General features: G+C 52.9%; 1 protein-coding gene across 1 annotated transcript in view; it reads left to right on the top strand.

Annotated features, from left to right (window-relative positions):
* The window catches only part of LOC124034932 (dedicator of cytokinesis protein 8-like), an 80788-nt gene that overhangs the window by 36694 nt on the left and 31594 nt on the right, over positions 1 to 12500 (top strand). Inside the window, exons 19-25 of the mRNA XM_046348326.1 lie at positions 669 to 830; positions 1274 to 1449; positions 2195 to 2290; positions 3366 to 3461; positions 5317 to 5466; positions 5631 to 5744; positions 7249 to 7404. Of these exons, the coding sequence (XP_046204282.1) occupies positions 669 to 830; positions 1274 to 1449; positions 2195 to 2290; positions 3366 to 3461; positions 5317 to 5466; positions 5631 to 5744; positions 7249 to 7404 (950 nt within the window). The remainder of the gene's footprint in view (positions 1 to 668; positions 831 to 1273; positions 1450 to 2194; positions 2291 to 3365; positions 3462 to 5316; positions 5467 to 5630; positions 5745 to 7248; positions 7405 to 12500) is intronic.

Raw genomic sequence — 12500 nt, 5'->3', positions numbered from 1 at the left:
TCCGACAGACTGGCACCTATAGGGACATGTCACCAGGGCTTTCCGACAGACGGGCACCTATAGGGACATGTCACCAGGGCTTTCCGACAGACGGGCACCAATAGGTACATGTCACCAGGGCTTTTGGAAAGACGGGCACCAATAGGGACATGTCACCAGGGCTTTCAGACAGACGGGTACCTATAGGGACATGTCACCAGGGCTTTCGGACAGACTGGCACCAATAGGGACATGTCACCAGGGCTTTCCGACAGACGGGCACCTATAGGGACATGTCACCAGGGCTTTCCGACAGACGGGCACCTATAGGGACATGTCACCAGGGCTTTCGGACAGACGGTACCTATAGGAACATGTCACCAGGGCTTTCCGACAGACGGGCACCTATAGGGACATGTCACCAGGGCTTTCCGACAGACGGGCACCTATAGGGACATGTCACCAGGGCTTTCCGACAGACGGGCACCTATAGGGACATGTCACCAGGGCTTTCCGACAGACGGGCACCTATAGGGACATGTCACCAGGGCTTTCCGACAGACGGGCACCTATAGGGACATGTCACCAGGGCTTTCCGACAGACGGGCACCTATAGGGACATGTCACCAGGGCTTTCAGACAGACAAGTAGCGTGAGAGAGAGAACTAACTGTGTGTTTTATTTCCTAGCCAACCTGGCCCAGATAGCGTTTGAGTCAGTGGTGTCAATCGTCAACAGTCTCCACAACAGCCAGGAGTTGGCCAGGGACCAGCAGGGCAGGAACGGTCTCCTAGCAACATACCTGTACTGGGTGTTCCGTCTGCCTGACTCCAATGAGCTCCTTAACACAGGTAGGAAGGAACCACCGGACACATTGTCATGGTGATGTGACTGTATGGACAGTCTAACTTGGGAAGAGAATGGACATAGTGGTATTTGCGCTACAGGAATGTGCTCAGCTGAACACCCAAACTCTAGATACGTTGCATGAAACAGAAGTCACTGAAATGAAGGGGAACTGTGTAATTACACCAATACAATGCTATAGTAGTGCAGATCTGTGCAACCAGGTAGATCATGCCAGTGACAAGGTTCTCAAAAGAGGACCTTCGTGCTCTCCCAAAAGTGTGGTTGGTGCGGTACACCTGTGGATAAAGATAAGCCAGATAGTGTGATGGGTCCGCAAGCAAAACGATTGCATAAAGTTTCAACTTAATAACCTTCTTCAGTGTGCAGGTGAAGTGTGGCGTTCAGGTCGATCATCCAGTGACATGGTTCTCCCCTGTGTGCCCAGGTCCAGGGGGTGTGGTACCTCCCACTGAGGGCCGCTACAGTACTATGGGGCGGGCCTCGGCCACCACAGTCGGAACCATGTTACTGCAGTCCCGGCTCCGCAGCAGCAGCAACCCTGATATCCCTGCCCCACACAGTGCAGAAGACACAGAGGTGAAAAACATCCTGTCAGCTAAGGTACTGCTACAGATACAGAGTCGTGGTTGAGTGGGTAACACTGGATGTTCAATCCCCGAGTCCACTGCTCACACTTTGTCTCCTCTTAAAGGACACTGAGCATGCTAGCTGTTACCATAGACTTCCAGTCATTCCTTTAAAGCTAGTTAGTAATTGCGCTAAGTTAGCAACTTCCTTCAAACTGCACACAGACATACAAATGAAATCCACGAGTTCATCGGACTCTGGAGAAGTAGATAAAAGGCTTCAATTCCAACATCCCAAAGTATCCCTTTAACTTGTGAACCTCTACTCGTCTTTAAAAAAAGGTGGGAAAAGGTACTGCTACACTAAAGACAGAGTCAATGAACATCCTCTGTCATGAGCCTGCCACAAACACAGAGTCAATGAACATCCTCTGTCATGAGCCTCGCACAAACACATGTTGATACTGTAGCTACATTCTCTAGCATAGCCTCTGACTGTTTGTTGGTTTACAACACATCAGTACCTTCAAGGCTTTTTTTGATATCCCCTGGGTCTATGGCTGTAGTGTAGACACACTGGTTTTGGCCATGTCTGATTTCCAAATGGCTCCCCATGGACCATGGTCAAAGGTAGTGCACTATTTAGGAAACAGAGTGCCATTTGGGACCCACACACCACATCTGTTTGTCTCTGTGTGTCTGAAGCTACAATAGTCCAGATAGTCGAGTCAGATTCAGATTCTTCATGACCACCTTGTTGTTGCTGTCCTCTCCCTCAGGGCCAGAACAACCCAGGCAGTCGTATGTCGACCTATGTGGATGTGAGCAGCCACCCTCAGAGCTCTACGGGCGGGACCCGGCCCTCCAACAGAAAAGTAACTTTTACCAGAAAGATCCCGGGAATAAATGTCTTTATTCACCTCTGTGATGCCAACAGTCACCAGCAGAGGGCAGTGTGGCACTGAGCAGACCAGATCACATACTGTAACATGTAGACTTCCATAAATTATCTTCCATATTTTCTTTATCTAGGCAAGTCAGTTAAGAACAAATTCTTATTTACAATGACGGCCTAGGTACAGTGGGTTAACTGCCTTGTTCAGGGGCAGAATGACATACTTTTACCTTGTCAGCTCAGGGATTCGATCTAGCAACCTTTCGGTTACTGGCCCAACGCTAGAACCACCAGGTTACCTGCCGCCCCATACTGGCCAAACACTGACCATAACATCCTCATTTGCTTTCTGAGTAGAAGGTTCTATAAATGTCGAAGTAGGATGTTACATGGCAGCCAGTAAAATGTTAAATCTGTAACAGATAATGTGGATTTCTCTGCTGTCAGAGCGAACCACACGAGTATGTGAATTAGAACCTGAACATGGCATTGAACTGTGGGTCTACACAGTCGTGTGTGTATGTGTGTGTGTGTGTGTGTGTGTGTGTGTGTGTGTGTGTGTGTGTGTGTGTGTGTGTGTGTGTGTGTGTGTGTGTGTGTGTGTGTGTGTGTGTGTGTGTGTGTGTGTGTGTGTGTGTGTGTGTGTGTGTGTGTGTGTGTGTGTGCATTTCAAAATCACTTTGTTTTGAGGCGCTGTTCTTGTGTTTGCCATGTTCAAATAAGATCAGACCCTTTTGAAATGCTGTATCAGATTTCACTGGCTGGGTCACAGTGCATTTGACTAACTCTGGTTTGTGTTGAACTGAGGACTGTGGCAACAGCAGTCAGTCTGTCATTCAGTCAGTAAATGCGTCTGTCTGAGTCTCTCTCTAATCTCTCTCTCTCTCTAACGTATAGGTAGTACTTTTCTTTTAAGAAGTCATCCGCTAGAACACTGAGATAGTCCAGGATTGATGTGGTCCTTTGAAGTAGTACACGGTGTTCTACATGTAGGTTACCAGACACTACTGTATTAGTGGTGGTAGTGACCCAAGGCTCCTTTTCTCCTTTGACAGCAGTTCCATGAAGAGTTGGCTCTACAGATTGTGGTCAGCACAGGAGTCTGCAGAGAGAACGCATATAAATATGCCTGGTTCTTCTTTGAACTGTTGGTGAGTGTGTTCAATATACTCTGAATGTACAAACATTAGGAAGCCTCCCTAATATTGAGTTGTATCCCCTTTTCCCCTCAGAACAGCCTCAATTTATTAGGGCATGGACTCTGCAAGATATCGAATGCGTTCCACAGGGATGCTGGCCCATGTTGACTCCAATGCTTCCACAGGGATGCTGGCCCATGTTGACTCCAATGCGTTCCACAGGGATGCTGGCCCATGTTGACTCCAATGCTTCCACAGGGATGCTGGCCCATGTTGACTCCAATGCTTCCACAGGGATGCTGGCCCATGTTGACTCCAATGCTTCCACAGGGATGCCGGCCCATGTTGACTCCAATGCGTTCCACAGGGATGCTGGCCCATGTTGACTCCAATGCTTCCACAGGGATGCCGGCCCATGTTGACTCCAATGCTTCCACAGGGATGCCGGCCCATGTTGACTCCAATGCTTCCACAGGGATGCCGGCCCATGTTGACTCCAATGCTTCCACAGGGATGCCGGCCCATGTTGACTCCAATGCTTCCACAGGGATGCCGGCCCATGTTGACTCCAATGCTTCCACAGGGATGCCGGCCCATGTTGACTCCAATGCGTTCCACAGGGATGCCGGCCCATGTTGACTCCAATGCTTCCTACAGTAGTGCCAAGTTGGCTGGTAGTGGATCTCTACTCTGAACAGCTCGTTCCATCTCATCCTACAGATGATCAATTGGATTGAGATCTGGTGACTGGGCAGGCCACTGCAGTAAACTGAATTCACTGTCATGTTTGTGGAACCATTCCTGGACAATCCTAGCCTTGTGGCATGGGGCATTATACTACTGAAAAAATGTATTTGCAGACGGATACACTGAAGTCATGAAGGGATGCACCTGATTGGAGATGATGTTCAGATATCCTGTGGCATTCAAACGTTGCTCCACTTATCAGGGGCCCAATGTAAGCCCTGGAAACACACCCCACACCATCACACCACCAGCAGCCTGTAATGTTGACACGCGGCATGATGGATGCACGTACTCGTGGTTTTCTCCATTCCCTCTAGTCCTCCCCTCGTGGTGAAACAGCAGGACCCCGGATTCATCGGATACAGCAATGTTTTTCTAATTCTCCACTGTCCAGTGTTTTAGTTTCTTAGCCCACTACAACTGCATTTTCTTGGCTTTCTGCTAAAAGATGTGGAACGCAGCTGCCATAGCCCATTCTGCCATAGCCCATTCTGCCATAGCCCATTCTGCCATACCCCATTCTGCCATACCCCATTCGTGTCAAGGTATGACAAGTTGTGCATTCAACCAATGTTGTACTGGACTGTCAGTTGACTAACTGTAGCCTGCCTGCTGCTCTGCACAATTCATGTCAACCTCTTTTGTCATCTTTCATCAATGACCTGTTTTCAACCACTGGCCTCCCATTGTCTGGATGCCCTTTGGGTGGTGGACCATTGTTAATACACACAGAAAATGGTTGAGCGTGAAAAACCCAGTAGTGTTGCAGTTCTTGACACACTCAAACCGGTGCGCCTGGCACCTACTACCATACCCCGATCAAAGGCACTTAAATATTTTGTCTTGCCCATTTACAGTCTGAATGGAACACATACACAATCCATGTCTCAAAATATTTCTTTAACCTGTCTCCTCCCCTTCATCTACACTGATTTGAAGTGGATTTAACAAGTGACTTCAATATAGGATCATTGCTTTCACCTGGATTCACCTGGTCAGTCTGTCATGGAAAGAGTAGATGTTCCTAATGTTTTCTACACTATCTATTTACTTTAATGGCAAAGAAGCTCTAGCATTTTTAGCTTAAGTGTGTGTGTGTGTGTGTGTGTGTGTGTGTCAGGTGAAGAGCATGGCCCAGCATGTGTCTCAGCTGGAGAAGCAAGACGTCCCTCGCAGGAGCCGCTTCTCAGACCGCTTCAAAGATGATGTCACAACCATCGTCTCTGTGGTTACTGCTGAGATAGGGACCATCCTGGTCAAACAGCAGAAGGTTAGTAATGATGTCATTATGAGCCTTTAGTAAACTTACAAACACTTTTTCAGAGACCCAATCTATCAAATCATCACTTAATGCAGTTTGTTTTTTATTTTTTATCCTGATGTCTCTAAGGAGACCATTGGCTGTTTTTAACAGTTTGTTTTTGTTGTTGTTAGGAGTTGGAGCAGGCAGAGAAGGTGAACATCAGCCTGGCCTTCTTCCTGTATGACCTGCTGTCTCTAATGGACCGAGGCTTTGTCTTCATCTTGGTCAAAAACTACTGCAACCAGGTCACTACCACAATACACTACCCTAACCACAAGACACACCCCTAACCGCAAGACACTCCCCTAACCGCAAGACACTCCCCTAACCGCAAGACACTCCCCTAACCGCAAGACACTCCCCTAACCGCAAGACACTCCCCTAACCGCAAGACACTCCCCTAACCGCAAGACACTCCCCTAACCGCAAGACACTCCCCTAACCGCAAGACACTCCCCTAACCGCAAGACACTCCCCTAACCGCAAGACACTCCCCTAACCGCAAGACACTCCCCTAACCGCAAGACACTCCCCTAACCGCAAGACACTCCCCTAACCGCAAGACACTCCCCTAACCGCAAGACACTCCCCTAACCGCAAGACACTCCCCTAACCGCAAGACACTCCCTAACCGCAAGACACTCCCCTAACCGCAAGACACTCCCCTAACCGCAAGACACTCCCCTAACCGCAAGACACTCCCCTAACCGCAAGACACTCCCCTAACCGCAAGACACTCCCCTAACCGCAAGACACTCCCCTAACCGCAAGACCCTACCTACCCTAACCGCAAGACCCTACCTACCCTAACCGCAAGACCCTACCTACCCTAACCGCAAGACACTCCCCTAACCGCAAGACCCTACCTACCCTAACCGCAAGACCCTACCTACCCTAACCGCAAGACCCTACCTACCCTAACCGCAAGACCCTACCTACCCTAACCGCAAGACCCTACCTACCCTAACCGCAAGACCCTACCTACCCTAACCGCAAGACCCTACCTACCCTAACCGCAAGACCCTACCTACCCTAACCGCAAGACCCTACCTACCCTAACCGCAAGACCCTACCTACCCTAACCGCAAGACCCTACCTACCCTAACCGCAAGACCCTACCTACCCTAACCGCAAGACCCTACCTACCCTAACCGCAAGACCCTACCTACCCTAACCGCAAGACCCTACCTACCCTAACCGCAAGACGCTAACTACCCTAACCGCAAGACGCTAACTACCCTAACCGCAAGACGCTAACTACCCTAACCGCAAGACGCTAACTACCCTAACCGCAAGACGCTACCCTACCCTAACCGCAAGACGCTACCCTCCCTAACCGCAAGACGCTACCCTCCCTAACCGCAAGACGCTACCCTCCCTAACCGCAAGACGCTACCCTCCCTAACCGCAAGACGCTACCCTCCCTAACAGCAAGACGCTACCCTCCCTAACAGCAAGACGCTACCCTCCCTAACCGCAAGACGCTACCCTCCCTAACCGCAAGACGCTACCCTCCCTAACCGCAAGACGCTACCCTCCCTAACCGCAAGACGCCACCCTCCCTAACCGTAAGACGCCACCCTAACCGTAACACACTACAAAATATGGTAGTTACATGGTAGTTACATGAAGGATGTTGGCACTGCATAATTACAAAGGAGGTGACCAATTCCAGACTCTGATATGGCCTCTGACCATATCCCGTGTCAATAACCTAACCTGACCTTGACCTATCTCCCCCCCCCCCAGATGTCGACAAAGACCGTTTCCATGCCAATCCTGATTAGCATGCGATTGGAGTTCCTGCGTATCCTGTGCAGTCACGAGCACTACCTCAACCTCAGCCTTTACTTTAGTAGCCCTGCCTCTGCACCCGTCTCTCCATGCCCATCCATCTCCTCACAGGTCAGTTTGCACGTCAGTCAAAATCATATTGACCAGTCTCCAGCACTCACCTGGCTTTGGGATTTTAGTTTATAGTGTAGTATGTTTAAGTAAGGTGGGTTCTCTCTCTCTGGCTTTAAATACTCTCTCTCCTTTTATATTCCAACCTCTTTCTCTCTTTCACTCACCTCCGTCTCTCTCTCTCTCTCTCTCTCTCTCTCTCTCTCTCTCTCTCTCTCTCTCTCTCTCTCTCTCTCTCTCTCTCTCTCTCTCTCGTCTCCCATCTCTCTCTCACCCGTCTCCCGTCTCTCTCTCCCCTGTCTCTCTTTCGCTCTCTCTCCCTCATCTCGCTCGCTCTCCTCCCCGTCTCTCTCTCACCTCTCCCGTCTCTTTCTCTCCTCCCCGTCTCTCTCTCTCCTCCCCCGTCTCTCTCTCTCCTCCCCGTCTCTCTCTCTCCTCCCCGTCTCTCTCTCTCCTCCCCCGTCTCTCTCTCTCCTTCCCTGTCTCTCTCTCTCTCCTCACCCGTCTCTCTCTCTCCTCACCCGTCTCTCTCTCTCTCTCCTCACCCGTCTCTCTCTCTCTCTCTCTCACCCGTCTCTCTCTCTCTCTCTCCTCACCCGTCTCTCTCTCTCTCTCCTCACCCGTCTCTCTCTCTCTCCTCACCCGTCTCTCTCTCTCTCCTCACCCGTCTCTCTCTCTCTCTCCTCACCCGTCTCTCTCTCGCTCTCCTCCCCCGTCTCTCTCTCGCTCTCCTCCCCGTCTCTCTCTCTCCCCCGTCTCTCTCTCTCCCCCGTCTCTCTCGCTCTCCTCTCACGTCTCTTTCTCTCTCTCTCCTCTCACGTCTCTTTCTCTCTCTCTCCTCTCACGTCTTTCTCTCTTGCTCTCCTCCCACGTCTCTTTCTCTCTCGCTCTCCTCCCCCGTCTCTTTCTCTCTCGCTCTCCTCCCACGTCTCTTTCTCTCTCGCTCTCCTCCCACGTCTCTTTCTCTCTCGCTCTCCTCCCACGTCTCTTTCTCTCTCGCTCTCCTCCCACGACTCTCTCGCTCTCCTCCCACGTCTCTCTCTCTCGCTCTCCTCCCACGTCTCTCTCTCTCTCGCTCTCCTCCCACGTCTCTCTCTCTCTCGCTCTCCTCCCACGTCTCTTTCTCTCTCGCTCTCCTCCCACGTCTCTTTCTCTCTCGCTCTCCTCCCACGTCTCTTTCTCTCTCGCTCTCCTCCCACGTCTCTTTCTCTCTCGCTCTCCTCCCACGTCTCTTTCTCTCTCGCTCTCCTCCCACGTCTCTTTCTCTCTCGCTCTCCTCCCACGTCTCTTTCTCTCTCGCTCTCCTCCCACGTCTCTTTCTCTCTCGCTCTCCTCCCACGTCTCTTTCTCTCTCGCTCTCCTCCCATGTCTCTCGCTCTCCTCCCACGTCTCTCTCTCTCCTCCCACGTCTCTCGCTCTCCTCCCACGTCTCTCTCTCTCATCCCACGTCTCTCTCTCTCTCTCTCGTCTCTCCTCCTCGTCCCCCGTCTCTCTCTCTCTCTCTCCTCACCCGTCTCTCTCTCTCTCTCCTCACCCGTCTCTCTCTCTCTCTCCTCACCCGTCTCTCTCCTCCTCACCCGTCTCTCTCTCTCTCTCTCCCCCCCGTCTCCTCTCTCTCGCTCTCCTCCCCGTCTCTCTCTCGCTCTCCTCCCCCGTCTCTCTCTCGCTCTCCTCCCCCGTCTCTCTCTCTCTCCTCTCACGTCTCTTTCTCTCTCTCTCCTCTCACGTCTCTTTCTCTCTCTCTCCTCTCACGTCTCTTTCTCTCTCGCTCTCCTCCCACGTCTCTTTCTCTCTCGCTCTCCTCCCACGTCTCTTTCTCTCTCGCTCTCCTCCCACGTCTCTTTCTCTCTCGCTCTCCTCCCACGTCTCTTTCTCTCTCGCTCTCCTCCCACGTCTCTTTCTCTCTCGCTCTCCTCCCACGTCTCTCGCTCTCCTCCCACGTCTCTCTCTCTCCTCCCACGTCTCTCGCTCTCCTCCCACGTCTCTCTCTCCTCCCACGTCTCTCTCTCTCTCCTCCTCCCACGTCTCTCTCTCTCTCCCTCTCACACGTCTCTCTCTCTCTCCCTCTCACGTCTCTCTCTCTCTCTCTCCCCCACGTCTCTCTCTCTCTCCCACGTCTCTCTCTCTCTCACACGTCTCTCTATCTCTCACACGTCTCTCTCTCTCTCTCCCACGTCTCTCTCTCTCTCCCCACGTCTCTCTCTCTCCCTCCTCCACGCCTGTCTCTCTCTCTCTCTCTCTCCTCCTCTCTCTCTCTCTCTCTCTCTCTCTCCCCTCTCTCTCTCTCTCTCTCTCTCTCTCTCTCTCCCACGTCTCTCTCTCTCTTTCCTCCCACGTCTCTCTCCCTCTCACGTCTCTCTCCTCTCACGTCTCTCTCTCTCTCTCTCTCCCTCTCACGTCTCTCTCTCTCCCACGTCTCTCTCTCTCCCACGTCTCTCTTTTCTCTCTCTCTCCCACATCTCTTTCTCTCTCTCTCTCTCCCACATCTCTCTCTCTCTCTCTCTCTCTCCCACGTCTCTCTCTCTCTCTCTCTCCTCCCACGCCTCTCTCTCTCTCTTTCCTCCCACGTCTCTCTCTCTCTCCCTCTCACGTCTCTCCCTCTCACGTCTCTCCCTCTCTCCCTCTCACGTCTCTCCCTCTCACGTCTCTCTCTCTCTCCCACGTCTCTCTCTCTCTCTCTCACACGTCTCTCTCTCTCCTCCCTTGTCTCTCTCTCCTCACCCGTCTCTCTCTCTCCTCACCCGTCTCTCTCTCTCCTCCCCGTCTCTCTCTCTCACCCGTCTCTCTCTCTCACCCGTCTCTCTCTCTCTCTCTCCTCACCCGTCTCTCTCTCTCACCCGTCTCTCTCTCTCTCTCTCCTCACCGTCTCTCTCTCTCTCTCCTCACCCCCCTCACCCGTCTCTCTCTCTCTTCTCTCTCTCCTCCCCCCGTCTCTCTCTCTCCCTCCCCCGTCTCTCTCTCTCCTCCCCCGTCTCTCTCTCTCCTCCCCACGTCTCTCTCTCTCTCTCCCCCACGTCTCTCTCTCTCCCCCCCCCGTCTCTCTCTCTCTCCCCCCCGTCTCTCTCTCTCTCTCCCCCCGTCTCTCTCTCTCCTCCCCACGTCTCTCTCTCTCTCTCCCCCCCCGTCTCTCTCTCTCCTCCCCCCACGTCTCTCTCTTTCTCTCTCTCTCTCTCTCCCACGTCTGTCTCTCTCTCTCTCTCTCTCTCTCTCTCTCTCTCTCTCTCTCTCTCTCTCTCTCTCTCTCTCTCTCTCTCTCTCTCTCCCTCTCTCTCTCTCTCTCTCTCCTCCCACGTCTCTCTCTCTCTTTCCTCCCGTCTCTCCTCTCTCCCTCTCGTCTCTCTCTCTCACGTCTCTCCCCCTCTCACGTCTCTCTCTCCCTCTCTCTCTCTCTCTCTCTCGTCTCTCTCTCTCTCCCACGTCTCTCTCCCCCGTCTCTCTCTCCCCACGTCTCTCTCTTTCTCTCTCTCTCTCCCCATCTCTTTCTCTCTCTCTCTCTCCCATCTCTCTCTCTCTCTCCCCACGTCTCTCTCTCTCCCTCCTCCCACGCCTGTCTCTCTCTCTCTCTCTCCCCCATGTCTGTCTCTCTCTCTCCCACGTCTCTCTCTCTCTCTCTCTCTCTCTCTCTCTCTCTCTCTCTCTCTCTCTCTCTCTCCCACGCCTCTCTCTCTCTTTCCTCCCACGTCTCTCTCTCTCCCACACGTCTCTCTTTCTCTCTCTCTCTCCCACACATCTCTTTCTCTCTCTCTCTCCCACATCTCTCTCTCTCTCTCTCTCCCTCCGTCTCTCTCTCTCTCTCTCTCTCCCCGCCTCTCTCTCTTTCCTCCCACGCCTCTCTCTCTTTCCTCCCACGTCTCTCTCTCTCTCCTCTCCGTCTCTCTCTCTCTCTCCCTCTCCCCTCTCACGTCTCTCCCTCTCACGTCTCTCTCTCTCTCCCCACGTCTCTCTCTCTCTCTCACCGTCTCTCTCTCTCCTCCTTGTCTCTCTCTCCTCACCCGTCTCTCTCTCTCCTCACCCGTCTCTCTCTCTCCTCACCCGTCTCTCTCTCCTCACCCGTCTCTCTCTCCTCACCCGTCTCTCTCTCTCTCTCTCCTCACCCGTCTCTCTCTCCTCACCCGTCTCTCTCTCTCTCTCTCTCTCTCCTCACCGTCTCTCTCTCTCTCTCCTCACCCCCTCACCCGTCTCTCTCTCTCTCTCCTCACCCCTCTCTCTCTCCTCACCCCTCTCTCTCTCCTCCCCGTCTCTCTCTCTCTCCTCCCCGTCTCTCTCTCTCCTCCCCCCGTCTCTCTCTCTCCTCCCCCCGTCTCTCTCTCTCCCTCCCCCCGTCTCTCTCTCTCTCCCCCCCCCCTCTCTCTCTCTCCCCCCCGTCTCTCTCTCTCCTCCCCCCGTCTCTCTCTCTCCTCCCCCACGTCTCTCTCTCTCTCTCTCTCCTCTCCCCGTCTGTCTCTCTCTCTCTCTCCTCTCTCTCTCTCTCTCTCTCTCTCTCTCTCTCTCTCTCTCTCTCTCTCTCTCTCCTCCCCCACGCCTCTCTCTCTCTTTCCTCCCACGTCTCTCTCTCTCTCTCTCACGTCTCTCTCCCTCTCACGTCTCTCTCCCTCTCCGTCTCTCTCTCTCTCTCTCTCTCTCTCTCTCACGTCTCTCTCTCTCTCGTCTCTCTCTCTCCCACGTCTCTCTCTCTCCCACACGTCTCTCTCTTTCTCTCTCTCTCTCCCACATCTCTTTCTCTCTCTCTCTCTCCCACATCTCTCTCTCTCTCTCTCCCACGTCTCTCTCTCTCCCTCCTCCCACGCCTGTCTCTCTCTCTCTCTCTCCCATGTCTGTCTCTCTCTCTCCCACGTCTCTCTCTCTCTCTCTCTCTCTCTCTCTCTCTCTCTCTCTCTCTCTCTCTCTCTCTCCTCCCACGCCTCTCTCTCTCTTTCCTCCCACGTCTCTCTCTCTCTCCCTCTCACGTCTCTCTCCCTCTCACGTCTCTCTCCCTCTCACGTCTCTCTCTCTCTCTCCCACATCTCTTTCTCTCTCTCTCTCCCACATCTCTTTCTCTCTCTCTCTCTCCCACGTCTCTCTCTCTCTCTCTCTCTCTCTCTCTCTCCCACGTCTCT

Source organism: Oncorhynchus gorbuscha, linkage group LG05 (genome assembly GCF_021184085.1).
Source record: "Oncorhynchus gorbuscha isolate QuinsamMale2020 ecotype Even-year linkage group LG05, OgorEven_v1.0, whole genome shotgun sequence".
In the NCBI taxonomy this organism is placed as follows: Eukaryota; Metazoa; Chordata; class Actinopteri; order Salmoniformes; family Salmonidae; genus Oncorhynchus; species Oncorhynchus gorbuscha.
The sequence above is the reverse complement of the archived record's forward strand: the minus strand, read 5'-3'. Positions and strand labels throughout refer to the sequence as shown.